General features: G+C 45.3%; 2 protein-coding genes across 3 annotated transcripts; one reads left to right on the forward strand and one right to left on the reverse strand.

Annotated features, from left to right (window-relative positions):
- Positions 1-2,164: 2,164 nt before the first annotated feature.
- On the reverse strand, positions 2,165-15,915 carry ccnb3 (cyclin B3). Its single transcript, NM_001140296.1, is given in 11 exon segments — positions 2,165-2,942; positions 5,605-5,735; positions 6,128-6,277; positions 9,437-9,592; positions 9,769-9,906; positions 10,049-10,240; positions 12,413-12,524; positions 12,985-13,100; positions 14,367-14,450; positions 14,885-15,021; positions 15,843-15,915. Coding segments are annotated over 10 exon segments (1,230 nt in total). The 5' UTR covers positions 14,969-15,021; positions 15,843-15,915; the 3' UTR covers positions 2,165-2,875.
- A 668-nt stretch (positions 15,916-16,583) lies between these two features.
- On the forward strand, positions 16,584-22,118 carry LOC106578045 (uncharacterized). Of its 2 annotated transcripts, XM_045701586.1 has the most exons (3): positions 16,584-16,827; positions 19,836-20,599; positions 20,676-22,118. In XM_045701586.1, exons 1-3 carry the CDS (start codon positions 16,750-16,752, stop codon positions 20,779-20,781), a joined length of 948 nt encoding a protein of 315 aa, XP_045557542.1. In that variant the 5' UTR covers positions 16,584-16,749; the 3' UTR covers positions 20,782-22,118. The 2 variants fall into 2 exon arrangements, with proteins under 2 accessions (XP_045557542.1, XP_014012075.2); XM_014156600.2 differs by having other exon boundaries at positions 16,586-16,827; positions 19,836-22,118.

Genomic DNA, 22,118 nt, shown 5'->3' on the forward strand with positions numbered 1-22,118 from the left:
AACAGAGGGAGGAGGAATTAAGAAAAGGAGGAACAGAGGAGAGGAATTAAGAAAAGGAGGAACAGAGGAGAGGAACAGAGGAGTGTGTGTTGCTAGTACTGCAGAGGAAACAAACTATACTGAATAAAAAATAAAACGCAACATGTAAAGTGTTGGTCCCATGTTTCATGAGCTGAAATAAAACATCCCAGAAATGTTCCATACGCACAAAAAGCTTATTTGTCTTAAACAGTGGTTCTCACGGATAGATTATAATCAGCTAGTCACTGTGTGTGTGTGTGTGTGTGTGTGTGTGTGTACATTACACAGGTGCACCTTGTGCTGGGGGACAATAAATGGCCATTCTAAAATGTGCAGTTTTGTCACACAACACAATGCCACAGATGTTTCAAATTTTGAGGGAGTGTGCAAAATGGCATGCTGACTGCAAGAATGTTCACCAGAGTTGTTGCCGGAGAATTTGTTAATTTCTTTACCATAAGCTGCCTCCAACATTGTTTTAGAGAATTTGGCAGTACATCCAACCCGCCTCACAACCGCAGACCATGTGTAACCACGCCAACCCAGGACCTCCACATCCGGCTTCTTCACCTGCAGCATTGTCTGAGATCAGCCACCCGAACAGCTGATGAAACTGAAGAGTATTTCTGTCTGTAATAAAGCCCTTTTAAGGGGAAAAACACATTCTGATTTGCGGGGCTTGGCTCCCCAGTGGGTGGGCCTATGCCCTCCCAGACCCACTCTTGGCTCCCCAGTGGGTGGGCCTATGCCCTCCCAGACCCACTCTTGGCTCCCCAGTGGGTGGGCCTATGCCCTCCCAGACCCACTCTTGGCTCCCCAGTGGGTGGGCCTATGCCCTCCCAGACCCACTCTTGGCTCCCCAGTGGGTGGGCCTATGCCCTCCCAGACCCACTCATGTCCATGAAATCCATAGATTAGGTCCTAATTCATTTATTTCAATTGACTGATTTCCTTATAGGAACTGTAACTCAGTAAAATCGTGTTTTATATTTTTGTTCATTAATGTAGACAGTCGGACTCTGCAGAACTATTACAACCTGTTAAACTATGCTAGTCAGACAGCTCAATAAAAACAGCCAGGGACGATTCATTTTCATAAAGTCAGTTATCATCCTTCTGTTGTCAAAGTACAGGTGTAGAGATAGCAGGGAGAGCTTTGGGCCAGTGACGGTCACTGGTTGAGTCCCTGAGCAGGCAAGGTGGAAAAGTATTCCGTCCTGCCCTTGAGTTCAAGCCCAGCCAATCAGAATGAACAACTGCTCCCTGGATGCCGATGACGTGGATTAAGGCAGCCCGCCGCACCTCTCTGAATCAGAGGCATTGGGTTAAATGCATTCAGTTGTACTATTGACTAGGTGTCCCTAAAATTGTGAAGCTCCACTGCCACCTACTGGCCCAATGGGTGTACTACATCCCGAAAAGGAAACAGCGGTCAGATGTCATGGTCCCTTGAAAGATCTCAATTACCTCCCAAGTCCTCTCTCCTTCTCAAACCCCATTGGATGAGGTCAGAGTGGTGTCTGGCTTTCTCCACCAATGGGTTGAGGAGAGAGAACGAGGAGTACACAATTGAGCTCTCATTGATCCAAATATGGGAAGCATCTCAATTACATATCCTTGCTTCCTTCTCAAAACCCATTGGATGAAAAAGGGTCAGGAAGTGAGGAATCAAGGAAATGCATTTGAGAGTCTGGTGTTCCCACAGTAAACCAATCCCAGCTCTGCGTCTAGGGACAACTTTTATCCAGAGCCCACTGAATGGTGTATTCTCAGTCAGCCTTAACACAATGTATAATAACTATATGCTTACCCCTCCATCATACAAGCCAATCCATTCAGCTTTACTTAAATTAAAAAGGACAATCAGCAGGTACCACATCCATTTAGACATGTACCTATTGATTGTCGAAGAAAAAAAAAAACTCTATTTATTTCATCTGTCATACCCCATCAGAACCCAAAATAAGCTTGTTTTTACAAAATAAATAATCATGGCTGGTCAGCGTATGAATTTCAGTTATTACATTTCTCCAGCCTTTAACTGAAACCGTAAACAAAAGCGATGTGATTTGTTGCAAGTTGCAATGGACTTCTCCATGCAAGTAAGTATCACACCTTAGAGTAAGGACTGAAAACCAACATGTTTTATAAACAATAAAACAGGATTTATTTAATTTTCAGAGGTCTGAGCCATTTAAAAATAGCATAACAGTAAAATCCTCTTTGTTCAAAATGTTAAAAGACTTTATACATGAGACACACTGTACAACATAAAATCCATTTTGGGAGGCAGACAGACCTGGAGAGGTAACGAGTAGGATGCAGGCTTCTGTTCCAGCACCAGTCCAACACACCTGCTTCCGCTAATCAAGGTCCTGATGAGAGGCCGATTAGTAGAATAAAGTGGTGTGTATATTGGAGCAGGGCTGGAGCAAAACCTTGATAACTCCGACAGACAGCCATCGTTTATACCGATAAAGAACACTGTTACCGTGGGTTACACAACATCAAATGGTCAATGATATTAACAGTAAATCAATTTACTTTTTTCCCTCTCACTACACAAAAATACCTCCAACTTTCAGATTACCCTTCAAACAACACTTGTATAAAATGTTTAAACATGTTTTTTTCTTAAAGTGTAAAAACAGATACAAAATACAACATGAACAAGTAAAAAAAAAGCATTGCTGCTGAAAAAAATAAAGAATTCTACGCTTGATTATAAAACAGAACAGATGCCATCCCTTCATTATAAAAAATTAACAGTGATATATATATAAATATTACAATATATATACACAGCGTCTCCTTAGAATATGTACATATTCTCCCACCAACCAGTTTCTCTGGGTCACTGCAACGCCCTCTCCAACGTCTCCAGGTCCACCGTCGGAATTGTCGCGACTTCAAAGAAAACCCTGATGGCAAAGAAGAAGAAGTCTCCATTGACTAATCTCCCCCCCCACCACGTTGCCATGTGCTGTTACAATAGAAACCTACGCAAATGCTGTCACCAAGTGTAGGCGTATGCTTTCAGTAGGAGTCAGCCCACTAAGGAACAATTGACACCAGCGCCACCATGGAAGTGACTGCAACAAGGTGTGGAAAGACGAGGGATGGCGGCCTGCCAATGGAACGTTGGCTCCTTGCACATCACCCTCCGTCCACCTGGCTTGTCAATATCCACTGTGTGTCCATTCCATCACTTCTCCACCTCATTCATTACCTCCAGCACCAGAACAGTGTCTACATACGTAAAACCAGTGTGTTTCTATGGGGTAGGATTCAAAGAAAAACTGTGATATTCAAAAACCTGAAACAAGTTTAGTCAGAGGGACGCTATTTTCTTGCTCGTCACGAATCACTGTCTTTAAAAAATATGTTTTACCTTTTGATGATGTCAGAAACAACTTGATTTTCTTTCTTCAATGTAAAAATGCACCATTTTAACATACAGTTGAAGTCAGAAGTTTACATAAACTTAGGTTAGAGTCATTAAAACTCATTTTTTCAACCACTCCACAAATTTCTTGTTAACAAACTAGTTTTGGCAAGTCGGTGAGGACATCTACTTTGTGCATGACACAAGTAAATTTTCCAACAATTGTTTACAGACAGATTAATTCACTGTATCACAATTCCAGTGAGTCAGAAGTTTACATACACTAAGTTGACTGTGCCTTTAAACAGCTTGGAAAGTTCCAGAAAATGATGTCATGGCTTAAGAAGCTTCTGATTGAGTCAAATTATGTCAATTAGCCTATTGGAGGTGTACCTGTGGATGTATTTCAAGGCCCATCTTCAAACTCAGTGCCTCTGTGCTTGACATCATGGGAAAATCAAAAGAAATCAGCCAAGACCTCAGAAAGAAAATTGAAGACCTCAAGTCTGGTTCATCCTTGGGAGCAATTTCCAAACGCCTGAAGGTACCACGTTCATCTGTACCAATAATAGTACGCAAGTATAAACACCATGGGACCACGCAGCCGTCATACCGCTCAGGAAGGAGACGCGTTCTGTCTCCTAGAGATTAATGTACTTTGGTGCGAAAATCAATCCCAGAACAACAGCAAAGGACCTTGTGAAGATGCTGGATAAAACAGGCACAAAAGTATCTATATCCACAGTAAAACGAGTCCTATATCGACATAACCTGAAAGGCCGCTCAGCAAGAAAGAAGCCACTGCTCCAAAACTGCCATAAGAAAAAGCCAGACTACGGTTTGCAACTGCACATGGGGACAAAGATCGTACTTTTTGGAGGAATGTCCTCTGGTCTGATGAAACAAAAATAGAAGTGTTTGGCCATAATGACTGTCCTGTTTGGAGGAAAAAGGGTGAGGCGTGCAAGCTGACCACCACCATCCCAACCGTGAAGCATGGGAGTGGCAGCATCATGTTGTAGGGGTGCTTTGCTGCAGGAGGGACTGGTGCACTTCACAAAATAGATGGCATCATGAGGCAGGAAAGTTATGTGGATATATTGAAGCAACATCAAGACAGTCAGGAAGTTAAAGATTGGTCGCAAATGGGTCTTCCAAATGGACAATGACCCCAAGCATACTTCCAAAGTTGTAGCAAAATGGCTTAAGGACACCAAAGTCAAGGTATTGGAATGGCCATCACAAAGCCCTGACCTCAATCTCATAGAGCATTTGTGGGCAGAACTGAAAAAGCGTGTGCGTGCAAGGAGGCCCACAAACCTCACTCAGTTACACCAGCTCTGTCAGGACGAATGGGCCAAAATTCACCCAACTTATTGTGGGAAGCTTGTGGAAGGCTACCCAAAACATTTGACCCAAGTTAAACAATTTAAAGGCAATGCTACCAAATACTAATTGAGTGTATGTAAACTTCTGACCCACTGGGAATGTGATGAAAGAAATAAAAACTGAAATAAATCATTCTCTCTACTATTATTCTGACATTTCACATTCTTAAAATAAAGTGGTGATCCTAACTGACCTAAGACAGGGAATTTCTACTAGGATTAAATGTCAGGAGTTGTGAAAAACTGAGTTTAAAATGCAGTTGGCTAAGGTGTATGTAAACTTCCGACTTCAACTGTATATAGACACTGGAAATGTGCGATAATGAACATGAAAGTGGTATAATTTAGAATGGTCCACACATGCAGTCGTAACAGCGCCTCTTCCTCCTCAGAAGGTTAAAGGTTTGGTATGAGCCCTCAAATCCTTGACTGGGTAAGGACAAAATGTCAATATATTCCAACTTCAACTACATTTGATTTGTGCTCCATGAACTTCAGTAGCCATTTTAGTTCCAAGTACAAACTACTTCAAACACAGCTCATATTTTTTGTATTTGACAAATGATTAAAAAGATAAATAGATATCCATCTATCTATTGCATTTATGCAGTCACTATTCATACCTTATTTTGAACGTAAGCAAAGCCTGGGAGCTAAGGTTAAGCTGACGGACAGTACACTTACTTGTGAGAGTACTATAATACCTCGTTTACACAGTACACTTACTTGTGAGAGTACTAGAATACCTAGTTTACACAGTACACTTACTTGTGAGAGTACTAGAATACCTAGTTTACACAGTACACTTACTTGTGAGAGTACTTGCTCCGGACGGCCAGGAGTTTGTCGTCTGGCGGGGAGGTGAGCATGGAATGGAGCCTCCGGACAACAGGTACCAGCTCTGACACACCGTACCCAGAGTGGAAAACCAGGATGGGGGACTACAGGACAGAGGTGTGGGTGATTAAATACAGACTATGAAGTATTACCATGTACTCTGTACCAACTATGGGGGACTGGAGAGGGAGGAGGGGGACAGTAATATGTCAGACAAGGCATTGAAGAACCAGGGTACGTTTTCAGACTATAACAGGTATCGGCTCATTGAGAATGGGATGTGTAATAAAGTCTAAGGGGGAGCAGAAAGTGGAGACAGAACGGCACAGAAACACTTGAGTGGACAAAACATTAGGAACACCTGATTTTTTGCATTACAGACGGACCAGGTGAATCCAGGTGAAAGCTATGAACCCTTATTGATGTCACCTGTTAAATCCACTTCAATCAGTGTAGATGAGGAGGAGGAAACGTGTGTGTGTGTGTAGAAGCTCACCCATCCTCCCAGCTCCTTGGTGACTAGAGCCAGCAGCAGACAGGCTGAGGCCAGTAATGATCCTCTCTCTGGGACCAGATCCATCTCCTGAAGACTCAGCTCACACACATACCGGGCCAGGGTTAGAGTTTCCATACTGGCACTCACACACTGGAGAGAGAGAGAGAGGGAACACACACATACCGGGCCAGGGTTAGTTTCCATACTGGCATTCACACACACTGGAGACAGATGGTGAGAAAGAGACATGGAGAGAGAGAGACATGGAGAGAGAGAGACATGGAATTCACACATGCTGCAGACAAGAGGATAAACATGCATAAGGGTTGCACATTTGGGGAATATTCAGAGGTGGAAACTTTCCGAGGGAATTAACAGAAATATGCAAATTAATATTAATACCATTTAAAATGTATTTTTTTTTGCATTGGATATATTTATCATATGGAGACGAACATAAGGTAAAAGGTGTATCATAAGTAGACTGTTACAAATGATTAAATCCTTCCAATAGTTTTATTTCCATTTAGATACAAATGAACCTTTAAATGAGTTGACTCTTCACATGGGATGATTTCACTGAACTACTAAAGTGAATATCGAATGATCCATCGCGTCGCCCAAAAACATTTTCAACATACATCTGTAAAATGATAGTCTAGAAACTAAAGCTTGGGTTGTCTTCCTCTCATGTCTTCTCCCTGGACCTCCTCAATGTCCACCTGTAGAACACCAGACTCTGAGGCCTCATCTTCACTGTCCAACCTTGTTGACGATGGCTCGTTGTCAGGCTCAAAAAGCCTCACATTTGCCCAGATGGCCACCAATTTTTCAACCCTTGTATTGGTCAGCTTGTTGCGTGCTTTGGTGTGTGTGTTCCCAAACAAGGACCAGTTGTGCTCTGAGGCGGCTGATGTTGGTGGGATTTGGAGGATGATGGAGGCAACAGTGAAAAGAGCCTGAGATCCACAAAGTCCCTTCCACCAGGTGGCTGATGAGATATGTTGGCATGACTGCCATATTGCATCTCCATCCCAGAGCCCTTGCTTGGAAGTGTACTTCACCAGACTGCCAAGAACCTTGCCCTCATCCAGGCCAAGGTGGCGAGACATGGTAGTGATGACACCATAGGCCTTGTTGATCTCTGCACCAGACAGGATGCTCTTGCCAGCATACTTGGGGTCCAACATGTACACTGCGGCGTGTATGGGCTTCAGGCAGAAGTCTTCCCGCTTTTTGATGCATTTCAGAACTGCAGTTTCTTCTGCTTGGAGCAACAGTGAAGTGGGCAGGGCAGTACGGATTTCTTCTCTTACATCTGCAAGCAGAGTCTGAACATCAGACAGGATGGCATTGTCTCCCTCAATCTGTGCAATGGTTACTGCGATAGGTTTCAGGAGTTTCAGGCTGCTTTCCACTCTCTCCTAAAATACATCATCCAGGAGGATCCTCTTGATGGGGCTGTCCATATCGGCAGAATGTGATATGGGCATTTCTTGGACTCCTTCCCCTCCAGGAGACTGTCAATCATGATGACAACACCACCCCAACAGGTGTTGCCGGGCAGCTTCAGTGGTGCTCTTATTCTTCTCACTTTACATTGCAGATGAGCTGGCGGCTGTCTGAAAGCAGAGACCGGTGTGTGTTGTCCCTTGTGTCTGTGCTCTTGTAGAATACTGGTTGAGGGGTGGAGATGATGTAGTTAATTATTCCTTGAGGAGGACCATGATCTGTTGCTATCGATAAGGTGTCTGATTCATCATTTTCACCTCCAATAGAAGTAGAGGGACTTCTGCCAGAGGTTGCTTGTTGTGAGCGCTGAGGGAACTTTATGCACTGGGCCAGATGATTCTACATCTTTGTTGTTGCATTCTTCACATATGATTTGGCACAGTATTTGCAAACGTACACAGCTTTTCCTTCTACTTTAGCTGCAGTGAAATGTCTCCAAACATCAGATAGTTCCCGTGGCATTTTCCTGTAAAGATTAGAAGACAAAAACATTTTTTGTAAAAAAATACAATTCCACGTACAGATAAAGTTATATTAAACAACTCCTTTGTAAGATAAATATTTTAAAAATGAAACATGTATGGAAACAGGTGAATTAACACTCAGTTAGAAAGCTCAAGCAAGCTAAAACCCACATGGTAGCAAAAACTAACTAGTAGAAATTGTTAACAAGTTATACAATTATTTAAATCACTGCTGTAGGCTACTATTTACTAGTTAACAAAAAGATCATGTCAAAATATATTCACCCCACCCAGTATTGTAATCAAAACTTACCAGAAAGCATGTAGTCCTTGGCTCAGACAGTGTAGTAGTGTGGGCTCAATAGCATCTCATTAGTGTGCAAGATCTTGAGAATCAGCTGTACATGTGATGGAAGAATGCACTGTGCATGCAGAGGGTTACGATTCCATTGAATTGGGGATAGTTTAACCAAAATATGCCACAAGACCTAGAATTGCCTTGTGTACCCCACGAAAAAGGTTCACTGTTATAAGATAACTTCTGATGAATTAAAGCAAAATTGCCAGGCTTAACTTCACATGGAAAATGTATAGAAATTTACCGGAAGGTTTCTGACCCTTTGCAACCCTAAACATACATCCAACTCACAGGAGGTTGACAGCACCTTAATGGGGGAGGACGAGCTCATAGTCATGGCTGGAATGGTAACGAACTCAAACACATGGTTTCCATACGTTTGATTCCATTCTACATAGGCAGAGACACTCTCACACCCTATAGAAAGGGGTCTCTCACACCCTATAGAAAGGGGTCTCTCACACCCTATAGAAAGGGGTCTCTCACACCCTATAGAAAGGGGTCTCTCACACCCTATAGAAAGGGGTCTCTCACACACACGTGCAGGGTTTTTTCTGCATAGAAAAGTATTGGGCGGGCCGCCTATGACCAAACAGTGTGTAAGAAAAACACAGTAACCTAGAACCAGATATAAAGTATGGAGAAAATATAATGCCTGTTTAAATAAGATCTTTGAGCACTTAACAATCAACAGAATAAAAGCTAGATAGCCAGAATCTAAAATGTAAAACATTTTTGCATTCAGGGGTGTTTATGGCATGGGGCCCCCCATTCATTTTGATATGTTTGATTCACTCACTCAAATAGCATAAAATGTGTCGAATTGCAGGAAATTTGCTTCGAAAACAGCGACATTTTGTCGCTGTGGTCAACAGGAGGGCCTCTAAATATGTTCAGTTGGCCATCGCACTATTGGCCACACCGCCGCCACACCCACCAGCGTAGCCTCATTTTGACCCAGGAAAAACCCTGTACCTTGGCATATCGCCTGAGGAAGCGGTAGGAGACGGGGATGTTGATGTCGAACCCCAGCGCCTGCAGGATGCTCGTCTCCATAGCAATAACCTCCTCCCTCTTGTACGCATCATCACAGACGTACAGGAAGTCATCCACACAGGGCGGACAGCGCTCCTGACGGAGGGAGAGAGAAAGGATGGTGGGTTAAGAGGAAGAGTATTACACAAACAGAAAGAGGAGAGCCCAAATGAGAGGACAACTCTCATTTGGGCACAATGAGCCTGTCTCCCCCCACCCTCCATCCCTCACCTCTCCTACCGTTAACCGGAGAAGTGCTCAATATCCCTCACCTCAAACTTGGATGCTATGAGCATGGCTGTAGAGCCTATAAGCTGTAGATTTTCTCTGTTGACCGGAGCAGTGGACAGGAAGTGGTCCAACACCTTCACAGCCAGGTACAGAGTCTCATGGTTCAGCTCAAAGTTCTCCTGGAAACACAGAGTAAACACACACTTTCTCCAGTACACAACGAACCACAGTGTCTCATCTTCACTCCTAGTTTAATTGTCTGTACTACGGACATACGGCGTTGTAGTGTTATTATAGTAGCAAGTATACTGGTTTCCGGACCTGCACCTCGACCAGCCAGTCCACCAGGATGGCCCTCATCCCAGCGTTCAGACTGGGCTGGATGGACATATAGTCAGACAGGATGAACTTCTCCTCTCTGGCCTTGAGGTAGTCAAATATTTCCTTGGCGTACTGAGGAGTCAGAGTGGGGTCATCCTGGTGCTGGGTGTCTATATCAAACTCCTCAGGGATCTGAGAGGGAAGGAGAGGGACAGAGGGACAGAGAGGGACAGAGGGAAGGAGAGGGACAGAGGGGGGAGGGACAGAGGGGGGGAGGGACAGAGGGGGGAGGGAAGGAGAGGGACAGAGGGGGGGAGGGAAGGAGAGGGACAGAGGGGGGAGGGAAGGAGAGGGACAGAGGGGGGGAGGGAAGGAGAGGGACAGAGGGGGGGAGGGAAGGAGAGGGACAGAGGGGGGAGGGAAGGAGAGGGACAGAGGGGGGGGGAAGGAGAGGGACAGGGGGGGGGAGAGGGACAGAGGGGGGGGAAGGAGAGGGACAGAAGGAGAGGGACAGAGGGAGGGAAGAGTGATATTTAGGTGAAGTACAAAACAGCTGTACAGAACAGTGCTAGACAATGCCAAAGTGAGTTCCATAGAACTATTCCTGACTGTCCCCATGTACAGTACCAGTCAAAAGGTTGGACCTACTCATTCCAGGGTTTATTTTTACTATTTTCTATATTGTAGAATAACAACACTATGAAATAACATATGGAATCACGTAGTAAAATGTAAAAAAAAAGGGTTAAATCAAAATATATATTTTATATTCTTTAAAGTAGCCACCCTTTGCCTTGATGACAACTTTGCAGACTTGGCATTCTCTCAACCAGCTTCATGAGGAATGCTTTTCCAACAGTCTTGAAGGAGTTCCCACATATGCTGAGCACTTGTTGGCTGCTTTTCCTTCACTCTGCAGTCCAACTCATCTCAATTGGGTTTAGGTCAGGTGATTGTGGAGGCTAGGTCATCTGATGCAGCACTCCATCACTCCAGTGATTGGTCAAATAGCCCTTACATAGCCTGGAGGTGTGTTGGGTCATTGTTATCTTTAAAAACAAATGATAGTGTCACTAAGCTCAAACCAGATGCGATGGCGATTTGCTGCAGAATACTGTGGTAGCCATGCTGGCTACGTGTGCCTTGAATTCTAAATAAGTCAGACAGTGTCACTAGCAAAGCACCCCCACACCATCACACCTCCTCCTCCATGCTTCACGGTCGGAGCCACACATGCAGAGATCATCCGTTCCCCTACTCCGCGTCTGACAAAGACACGACGGTTGGGGCGCATCAGACCAAAGGACAGGTTTCCACCGGTATAATGTCCATTGCTCGTGTTTCTTGGCCCAAGCAAGTCTTCTTAGTAGTGTCCTTTAGGAGTGGTTTCTTTGCAGCAATTCAACCATGAAGTCCGGTCTTAAAGTAATGGACTGTTGTTTCTCTTTGCTTATTTGAGCTGTTCTTGCCATAATGTGGACTTGGTCTTTTACCATCTTCTGTATACTCCCCCTACCTTGTAACAAGTGATTGGCACAAACGGATTTGGAAGGAAATAAATTCCACAAATGACCTAGTAACAAGGCATACCTGTTAACTGAAATGCATTCCAGGTGACTACCTCATGAAGCTGGTTGAGAGAATGCCAAGAGTGTGCAAAGCTGTCAAGGCAAAAAGTGGCTACTTTCAAGAATCTCAAATATATTTTGATGGTTTAACACTTGTGGTTACTACACGACTTCCATGTGTTATTTCATAGTTTTGATGTCTTCACTGTTATTCTACAATGTAGAAATCAGTAAAAATAAAGAAAAACCCTGGAATAAGAAGGTGTCCAAACTTTTGACTGGTACTGTAGATCCCAGTGATGTGACAATAGTCTGTGGTGCTCCATTAGCCTACCTGGGGTGCTCCATTAGCCTACCTGGGGTGCTCCATTAGCCTACCTGGGGTGCTCCATTAGCCTACCTGGGGTGCTCCACTAGCCTACCTGGGGTGCTCCACTAGCCTACCTGGGGTGCTCCACTAGCCTACCTGGGGTGCTCCACTAGCCTACCTGGGGTGCTCCACTAGCCTACCTGGGGTGCTCCACTAGCCTACCTGGGGTGCTCCACTAGCCTACCTGGGGTGCTCCACTAGCCTACCTGGGGTGCTCCACTAGCCTACCTGGGGTGCTCCACTAGCCTACCTGGGGTGCTCCACTAGCCTACCTGGGGTGCTCCACTAGCCTACCTGGGGTGCTCCACTAGCCTACCTGGGGTGCTCCACTAGCCTACCTGGGGTGCTCCACTAGCCTACCTGGGGTGCTCCATTAGCCTACCTGGGGTGCTCCACTAGCCTACCTGGGGTGCTCCATTAGCCTACCTGGGGTCTCTGGAGGTGGGGGGGCAACTCTCTAGGTGGAACAGCCTCCTGCACCACAAGCTCTTCAGCTGGGGTCTCCTCCTCCCCCCTCTCTGAGCTCACTGATTCAGACCTGGAGAGGGGAACGGGTAGGAATAGGGTGAAGTGTTTAGCTTTCACATTTTAGTCATTTAGCAGATGTTCTGATCCAGAGCAACAGTCCGTCTCTATATATAGCAGTCACTGCAAGCAAAACGTCCCTCAGTAAAAGGCAGAGAAAGTTAATGTTTTGATGTGGAATGTTATGAATCTATTGTATTGATGAACTCAAAGAGGACAAACTCCTACCGTATCACAATAAGAGATGAGTGATCAAGGACTTCAGTATCAGGATAGGCATATTTCAATGCCCCCATAACAAGCGTCATAAACATATACAATTACTTCATCCCTTTATAATTTGGCCCCCCCTTTCTCTATTCTCTCTCACCTTCACAGAAAAACAACTACACCGTTGTTCACAGCCCATCAAACCTAACGACAGTACAGATGGAGAGAGGTGGTCTGGGGGTCTAGGAAAATGACTGACTTACTTTGTAAGGTTGGCTTCATTCTTGTCTGACACAGTGGTGGTGGCCTTCTTCTTCTGCGTCTTCTTAATAAGGGAGTTCTTCTTGGTACCTGGAAGGCTGATGTGAACATTGTGTGCCTGGAAGCCAAGGAGAGACCAGAGAGTTCAACGCCACAGTCTTTTCATAGTGTGCAGATGAGGCAGAATATTCACTTGTTATAGAGAGGCCTGTGTGTCCCGTTCCTCATACGTTTCACACCAATCCCCTATTGGCATTATATTTGTATTGCCAAGACAGAACTTTTAAGTTCTTGTTTCTCAAGTTGAGATCTACCCCACCATACAACCAACTGCCAAACAAGACCGAAAGTCGGTTTCAGCGCCAGTCTGCAGTGAACACCAGCTCAAAACCCGGTGGAAGACTCTGGTAGAGAGTCACTCCCCGGGGGACCATTCAGACCCTGTTCTGTGGTTTATTCATTTCAAACCAAGACCGTAGAAAACAGTTGCAAAAACTATGAATGCATGATATAGCAAAAATCATATTGGAATCGGACGATATTAGCTTAAAATGCCAAAAGTCGGCCCGGTGTCTAGTTTAACTCCGATGTGCAAAACCGATGTCAAAGCTGACGTGCATACCTATATAATGTAATGACGCCACGAATATAGTGCAACACAGCATTCCTAACCTAGCCCACAATGTCTGCTGTGTGGATCAAGCAGTCAACAAGTGGAGCAGTCATTTGAAAGAGTAAGAACACTTCCGCGAGACAACTCAAAGGCGAAATCCATTCATGCCAGGATAATGGTATTCATTGCCCTTGACAATCAACCGTCCTCTGTCGTGGATGACGTTGTGGATGATGTTGGCTTTCGCCGACTGGTCGAGCCCCGGAACACACTATTTTTCAGATGTTGCCCTACTGGAGTTGCACAGTATAGTGAATCGTACATCTATGAGCGTCACTGCTTTTAGCTTCACGACTGACATTTGGACCAGCGATGTCAGCCCCATGAGCATGCTGAGTCTGACAGCACAGTGGGTCCACGAGGATTTCCTACTGAGGAAAGCCGTATTGCATGCTCAAGAATGTGCTGGTTCTCATACCGCATTGACACCTGCTCAACAAAACCCCACGGTCTGTGTCGGCAGTTAACTTGGAAAAGTACATCATAGTCCATGTACTGCTGTCTTCACCATGCTAGGTACAAGGACCACTACTTCCATACAGACAAGAAAATAGTTTTACGTGAAATGTTAGACATGAACAACAAAAAACGTTTTGCAACGGAAAACAAGTTTGTTGGACAAATTCAGGTTAGTCCCTCCCAGTTGAAATAGGTTGTGTTTGTTCTAGTGAATCCACCCCAGACCGACTGAAAGAGAAAAGACAGACTTACATTGGTGATGTCTACGAAGGCTGTCCTCTTCTTAGGGGCTCCTTGGGGAGAGGAGGACGACCTCTTGACCTGGGGGCCTTCCTCCTAAAACAGAGCCATGTTATTTGATATGGAGCTATGCAATGAAGTGTGATAGCAAGACACCATTGAGGTTAGTTTAGTTCACGCAGGACCAGCGGTTTCATTGAGAGATAAGAGGGGTTAAGTTGACCAGCAGATATCAGACAGAATCAATTTCAAAAAGTTGTGGGGTATGCAATATGCCTTGGCAACACAGGCACATTTTTTTAAACTAGCTTACCCCAATTGATGTACCTAGATATGCAATAAATATGTTGGCTGGTTAAAAAGCTAGATACAGACCAACAATATAAAAAAGAAAACCGTCAAAGGCAGAGCTGGCCAACGCTCCTCCTGGAGAGCTAGTAAGCAACTGGGTGGTGCAGGTTTTTGTTCCAGCACTACTAGAAAAACACCATCCCTTATCAACAGTGGGAGGCTATTATTAGTCAAATTACCTGATTCTCCATCCCTTTGCCAAGTAATTTGGGTATTTTACTGCCAGCAGTAACATTTGGTTTCTTCCCCCTGGGAAAAGGCATGACTTCAGCTTGGAGTTTTCACCAAATGGGTTCAGACAGTCACTGGTTGTATCCTGCAAGAGAACATACAATTGGAATGCGCAACAAACAAAAAAATGTCAAGGCCTGTTTCTGTGATCTTCAAAGCATAATAGCTTGTTAACTGGAGTTGAGGGAGCGGAGATCGCCTCTGACTCCCAGGATCCTTCAATTCCAAGTCCCTTTAACCAGCTGTGCAAACGTTGTCAAAACACGTTCGTTACGCACCAAAATATGGAGTTTCGCAGTGCAACTATCGTCATTAATGCCGTTCCGCACCATATGTACCTCCCCAAAAAAAATCTGAAAATAAAAATCAATAAAAAATAATCATTTTCCTTCCGGATACTGTACTGCTGGATCAGCCGACCTGTGGGCGGCGGTAATGAGTGATTGATTATATTGGAGGTCCAGAAGGTGGATTTGGGCATGTGCACTTCGTCAAAAACAAATAACTTTGATTTAAACTTTTTTTTTCACCATACATACCGTGCACAATGGCAGTAATTACGATAGTTACTCTGCGAAACTCCATATTCTGAAGCGTACTGTAAAGTTACCGATCGTATTTTGACCTTATAAAGCTTGCAGAGCTGGTTAATGGGACTTTGAATAGAAGGACCCTGGGCATCAGATAAAATCTCGCCTCCTCACACCCAGATACTGGTTCAAAAGGCAATATGTTGGTATCACAAGCAGAAAACGTACATTTTGTAGAAGGATCTAACGTTAGTCAGCCTACTGCGCAAAGAGTCCTGCACCCGACCGCACGTGAATTGGACTGGCATGATTTCGAAAGGGTAGCACGCTATCTAGTGAGAAAACTAGCTTCTCCGTCAATGAAACAACATCTTACCTTATCGTATTTTCCGTGCTGTCAAAATTGGTTGCAAAAGTTTCCGAGCGAAAAATACAACATTCAACACGGGTCGAGGCGGTGAGCTAAAACACACTTGTAAGCAAAACCTTTGTCCAAACACCGTGCAGTCGGTGCTGATTGGTTGAAATTCGTCGATAGTTCGCCTATCAGCGCTCTGCTACGATGCCGTTGTTAGGGGGCGGAGTCTTTAGAATTTTCAAACTTCTTGGCAACCAATGGGAGCTCGTCGGTGTTTGCTGACGTTGATGCGTTTTCACAGGAAGTGTTGTAGTTGTTTTTCTTTCTTTCACAAGGCCTAAAAAAGAACAGTTTCTGGATGCGATTTCATTTGCACATTCTGCACAACGTTAGCAAGCTATAGCTTTACAACTGTCAAAATGTTAAACCCTCTGTCTTGAAACAAGTCTGGTTTTAAAAGAACTGTTAAAACTGTTAAAACAGTCACTCTGCTATTCATATGGTTGGGTTACAAAAAGTCCCTAGGATTCTGTAAACTAAATGGCAGGCCCTATTTTCATTTGCTAGAGTAAAATAAAATGGAATGATATTGTTGATTTTGAAGAAAAAATTGCAACTAACACAACTCTATAACAGGGGTGTCAAACTCATCTTCCTCCAGGGGTACCGCATTCAATCGTCAAGGACGCTCCCTGACTGTCTAGTGATTATTAGTGAACTGGACGGTCAAGAAACAGTATGACTATAGGACCATTATCATTTCTACACAGTTTCCATTTGGTTTTAGTCATTTTAAAGTATATTTTACTCAAACCACCCAAGGGCCAGATTGGACCAACCTTTAATATTTTAATGTATCTCTCTCACTCACACACGCATTCAGGAAGTGACTATAGGTTCACAACAACATATCTATTTCCCCATCATGGCCATTTGCATCCTAGCTACAGCAAACCGGCCTTGTCTTGTCTTGTCTTCTGTTGTCTTTCACAAGAGGAAAATGGTAAGTACAAGTCTAAAGAAACTTTCTTTAGTAAAACTGGTTTCATCTCAATCTCTTTCTTTATTTCCTAACTCTTCTGTACCTCCTGAAACATTTTACATGAAGCTTATAACTTCAAGCTGAACAACAACAGTTTTCATTGTGAGATTGAGAGAATGTGTCCAATTGTCAATGAAATGAGAAAATATGTTCATGCTGTTTCAATCTTTCAAAGCTCAATATGATAGGGCAATACATGTTGGAATATCAATTTCATTATGTACATACACAGCCTCAAACGCACACACACGGACGATAACATACACACACACACACACACACAATAAATATGACAGAATTGGCTTTTGGCTGTCTGGTTCTTATCCTTACAGTCCTCAGGGTACTTTTTGTTAAAGCATGAAGAGTCTACCCTGGCTTTGATAGGGCCAATAGAGATATGAGAGGGCTGTGTGTGTGTGTGTGTGTGTGTGTGTGTGTGTGTGTGTGTGTGTGTGTGTGTGTGTGTGTGTGTGTGTGTGTGTGTGTGTGTGTGTGTGTGTGTGTGTGTGTTTCAAACCAGTGCATCCTTTGATAAGTAATCCAAGACATTGTATAGATATCAAGAGTAAGGGAAATACGACTCCCTAGACATCAAACACCTCAAAGGGAATTTTTTCATTTCTCCTTGTGGTATTTATCTCTGTGTGCCTCTGAAATGGCACCCTATTCCCTACATAGTGCACTACTTTTGAACAGGGCCGGTAGAGTAGTGCACTACTTTTGAACAGGGCCGGTAGAGTAGTGCACTATGTAGGGAATAGGGTGCCATTTAGGGCGTAATATGTGTCTTCCTCCTTATGTTTGAATGTAGTAAGAGATATTCCCGTCTGGGAGGCCAAAGAGATATTCCCGTCTGAGAGGCCAAAGAGATATCCCTGTCTGAGAGGCCAAAGAGATATCCCCGTCTGAGAGGCCAAAGAGATATCCCCATCTGAGAGGCCAAAGAGATATCCCCGTCTGGGAGGCCAAAGAGATATCCCCTTCTGAGAGGCCAAAGAGATATCCCCGTCTGAGAGGCCAAAGAGATATCCCCGTCTGGGAGGCCAAAGAGATATCCCTGTCTGAGTGGCCAAAGAAATATCCCCGTCTGAGAGGCCAAAGAGATATCCCTGTCTGAGTGGCCAAAGAGATATACCTGTCTGAGAGGGCAAAGAGATATCCCTGTCTGAGTGGCCAAAGAGATATCCCCGTCTGAGAGGCCAAAGAGATATCCCTGTCTGAGAGGCCAAAGAGATATCCCTGTCTGGGAGGCAAAAGAGATATCCCTGTCTGAGTGGCCAAAGAGATATCCCCGTCTGAGAGGCAAAAGAGATATCCCTGTCTGGGAGGCCAAAGAGATATCCGAAAGATATATCTGGCACCCCAATGGTGGAACAAGCTCCCTCACGACGCCAGGACAGCGGAGTCAATCACCACCTTCCGGAGACACCTGAAACCCCACCTCTTTAAGGAATACCTAGGATAGGATAAAGTAATCCTTCTAACCCCCCCCCCCCCCTTTAAAAGATTTAGATGCACTATTGTAAAGTGGTTGTTCCACTGGATATCATAAGGTGAATGCACCAATTTGTAAGTCGCTCTGGATAAGAGCGTCTGCTAAATGACTTAAATGTAAATGTAAATGTGATATCCCTGTCTGGGAGGCCAAAGAGATATCCCCGTCTGGGAGGCCAAAGAGATATCCCTGTCTGGGAGGCTAAAGAGATATCCGTGTGTGTGTGTGTGTGTGTGTGTGTGTGTGTGTGTGTGTGTGTGTGTGTGTATGTGTGTGTGTGTGTGTGTGCGTGCACGGGAATCTGCTCTGTCTGCTGTTACACCCTGTTCCCTATATAGTGCACTAGTTTTAACCAGGGCCCTGTTCCCTATATAGTGCACTAGTTTTGACCAGCGTCTTATGACCCTATATGGAGAAGAGAGTGCCATTTTTGACACAGATTCACCCTTCAGAACCAAACTGATGATTATTGCTATATATTCACGCACGCACAGACGCACAGAACACACAGAACACACAGAACACACAGACACACAGACACACAGACACACAGAACACACAGAACACACAGAACACACAGACACACAGAACACACAGAACACACAGAACACACAGAACACACAGAACACACAGAACACACAGAACACACAGACACACAGACACACAGAACACACAGACACACAGAACACACAGAACACACAGAACACACAGAACACACAGACACACAGAACACACAGAACACACAGACACACAGAACACACAGAACACACAGACACACAGAACACACAGACACACAGAACACACAGACACACAGAACACACAGAACACACAGAACACCACATTCATTTCACACATGGACACAGTTACCGCTTGGAACACCCTGACACTCTGTTGTGAATGATCCTTTATTAACGTCTATTACATCTGCCAAATTATCCAACACACACACACACACACAATTCCATCATCTATCAGAACACGTTCTGGGTTCCAGGTCAGTTCCCTGTAATAACATAGAAGAGAATTACAAGCCTGACTGTCAATTCAATTCTGTGTTCTCTCATATACATTTCATTAGACTTTCTCTGGGAGTTACAGAAGGCCATACAGGTTCTCTTTCGTCTTTTGATCTAAATCAAACTGCACTTCCTGTCAGTCTGTCATGTGACTCTCTGACTTCCTGGAACCTTGACAGCTCATGTGGTGATTTGCAGCCTGGCTGTGGGTTTCCAACCAGTGTCTTTTTCACGCACCATGCACACACACATAGGCACACACACATTGACTGTGGTTTCCGTGTGTGTTCCTGGCTTCCACACCTAGTCTGAAGCCAGGAACACACACAGACAACTTAAACATTCAATTATTGTCTTTCCACACACAAATTGAAATAATATAGGTCTATTATAACATAATCATATAATACAAATTGAAACAAACGTGTCTCTTTTGGATTCTCGTTGTTCTCTTATAGGTTCCAACGGAGGCAATGAGTGGGGTCCAGAATGTTCTAGAACCCAGCCAAGACAATGGATGGATCATTCACTGTTTGGCCCACACCATGGCTGAAGATGTAGTACACTCAGCTACATATTACGAGTCCTCATCCATCCGTCTTCCAGTTCAGGAGAGATTGGCTGAGAAGCTAGCCTCTCTGGCCATCATAGCTGCCTTTAAGGAAGCAGTTGGAAGTGAGAGCTTTTGGTCCAACATACCCTCTTCATTCAGCACAAGATCTTTGTCCTATTCCAATGCCAGCTCACCCTCAGATAGAAGGAAGATGGTCCTACACAGTACAAGACAAAGGGAGGTTCATATGGATACAGAGATGAGTGGAAATGGTGAGACACATCAATTCAACGGGACCATCAAGTACCATTCCTCTGGATCCTCCAGCTCCACTCTCCGCCCCTCCAAGGACACCCACTCCTCCGGCGAGGTCAGTTATGAAGAGCGAGGACCCCACGGAAGGAGTGCCAAGCTGATGACGTACGCAGAGGCGATCTCTGATGACATCATCACATGGCTGAACAATAACATAACAAATATTGACGATCTCTGTCTGATATCTGATCAACTGTCTGATAAAATCATCACGTCGTTATTAACTGAGGTGAGGCTGAGGGGGTATGCTGGAAGGCTGGTCTCGGATGCATTCTCCCCGGGTTGGAAAGAGCTAAAGATGGCCTCAGTCCAAGACGCCCTGGTTCGACATCCAACCACCAACTATGCAGGAAGGCTGGTCTCCGGTGCACTCTCTCTGGCTAGAGCGGAGCTGAAGAGGGCCTCTCTCCATGACTCCCTATGCTGGAAGGCTGGTCTCCGGTGCACTCTCTCTGGCTAGAGCGGAGCTGAAGAGGGCCTCTCTCCATGACTCCCTATGCTGGAAGGCTGGTCTCCGGTGCACTCTCTCTGGCTAGAGCGGAGCTGAAGAGGGCCTCTCTCCATGACTCCCTATGCTGGAAGGCTGGTCTCCGGTGCACTCTCTCTGGCTAGAGCGGAGCTGAAGAGGGCCTCTCTCCATGACTCCCTATGCTGGAAGGCTGGTCTCCGGTGCACTCTCTCTGGCTAGAGCGGAGCTGAAGAGGGCCTCTCTCCATGACTCCCTATGCTGGAAGGCTGGTCTCCGGTGCACTCTCTCTGGCTAGAGCGGAGCTGAAGAGGGCCTCTCTCCATGACTCCCTATGCTGGAAGGCTGGTCTCCGGTGCACTCTCTCTGGCTAGAGCGGAGCTGAAGAGGGCCTCTCTCCATGACTCCCTATGCTGGAAGGCTGGTCTCCGGTGCACTCTCTCTGGCTAGAGCGGAGCTGAAGAGGGCCTCTCTCCATGACTCCCTATGCTGGAAGGCTGGTCTCCGGTGCACTCTCTCTGGCTAGAGCGGAGCTGAAGAGGGCCTCTCTCCATGACTCCCTATGCTGGAAGGCTGGTCTCCGGTGCACTCTCTCTGGCTAGAGCGGAGCTGAAGAGGGCCTCTCTCCATGACTCCCTATGCTGGAAGGCTGGTCTCCGGTGCACTCTCTCTGGCTAGAGCGGAGCTGAAGAGGGCCTCTCTCCATGACTCCCTATGCTGGAAGGCTGGTCTCCGGTGCACTCTCTCTGGCTAGAGCGGAGCTGAAGAGGGCCTCTCTCCATGACTCCCTATGCTGGAAGGCTGGTCTCCGGTGCACTCTCTCTGGCTAGAGCGGAGCTGAAGAGGGCCTCTCTCCATGACTCCCTATGCTGGAAGGCTGGTCTCCGGTGCACTCTCTCTGGCTAGAGCGGAGCTGAAGAGGGCCTCTCTCCATGACTCCCTATGCTGGAAGGCTGGTCTCCGGTGCACTCTCTCTGGCTAGAGCGGAGCTGAAGAGGGCCTCTCTCCATGACTCCCTGGTTCTCCAACAGGAGCAGAAGGGGAGAGGGGAACCAAGTCCAATGGACAAAAGTTGACCTAACCACATCACTGTCTATCCATATCCCTGTCTAACCACTCCCAGCCAGTCATCCGGCATCCAGCTTGGTTCACCCAAACCCTATGAGTTGAATTCAGATCGGACCCCAACATGACAGCCCACTCTTCATCCCACTCTTCATCCCAGTCACTCCGCTGCTGAGTGCTTGACCTAAGCTGTGGTGAGGTGTTGTGACATAAGATACATTTTAGACTACAAATGCCATGATCGTATGCTATCCATTTGTTTGTCTTTTTGTATGTTCTTTGTATGCCATTTTTTTAAATATTTGAGTTAACCAATGATATTAGGCCATACTTGGCCATGAT

This window comes from Salmo salar, chromosome ssa18 (genome assembly GCF_905237065.1).
Source record: "Salmo salar chromosome ssa18, Ssal_v3.1, whole genome shotgun sequence".
Taxonomy (NCBI): Eukaryota; Metazoa; Chordata; class Actinopteri; order Salmoniformes; family Salmonidae; genus Salmo; species Salmo salar.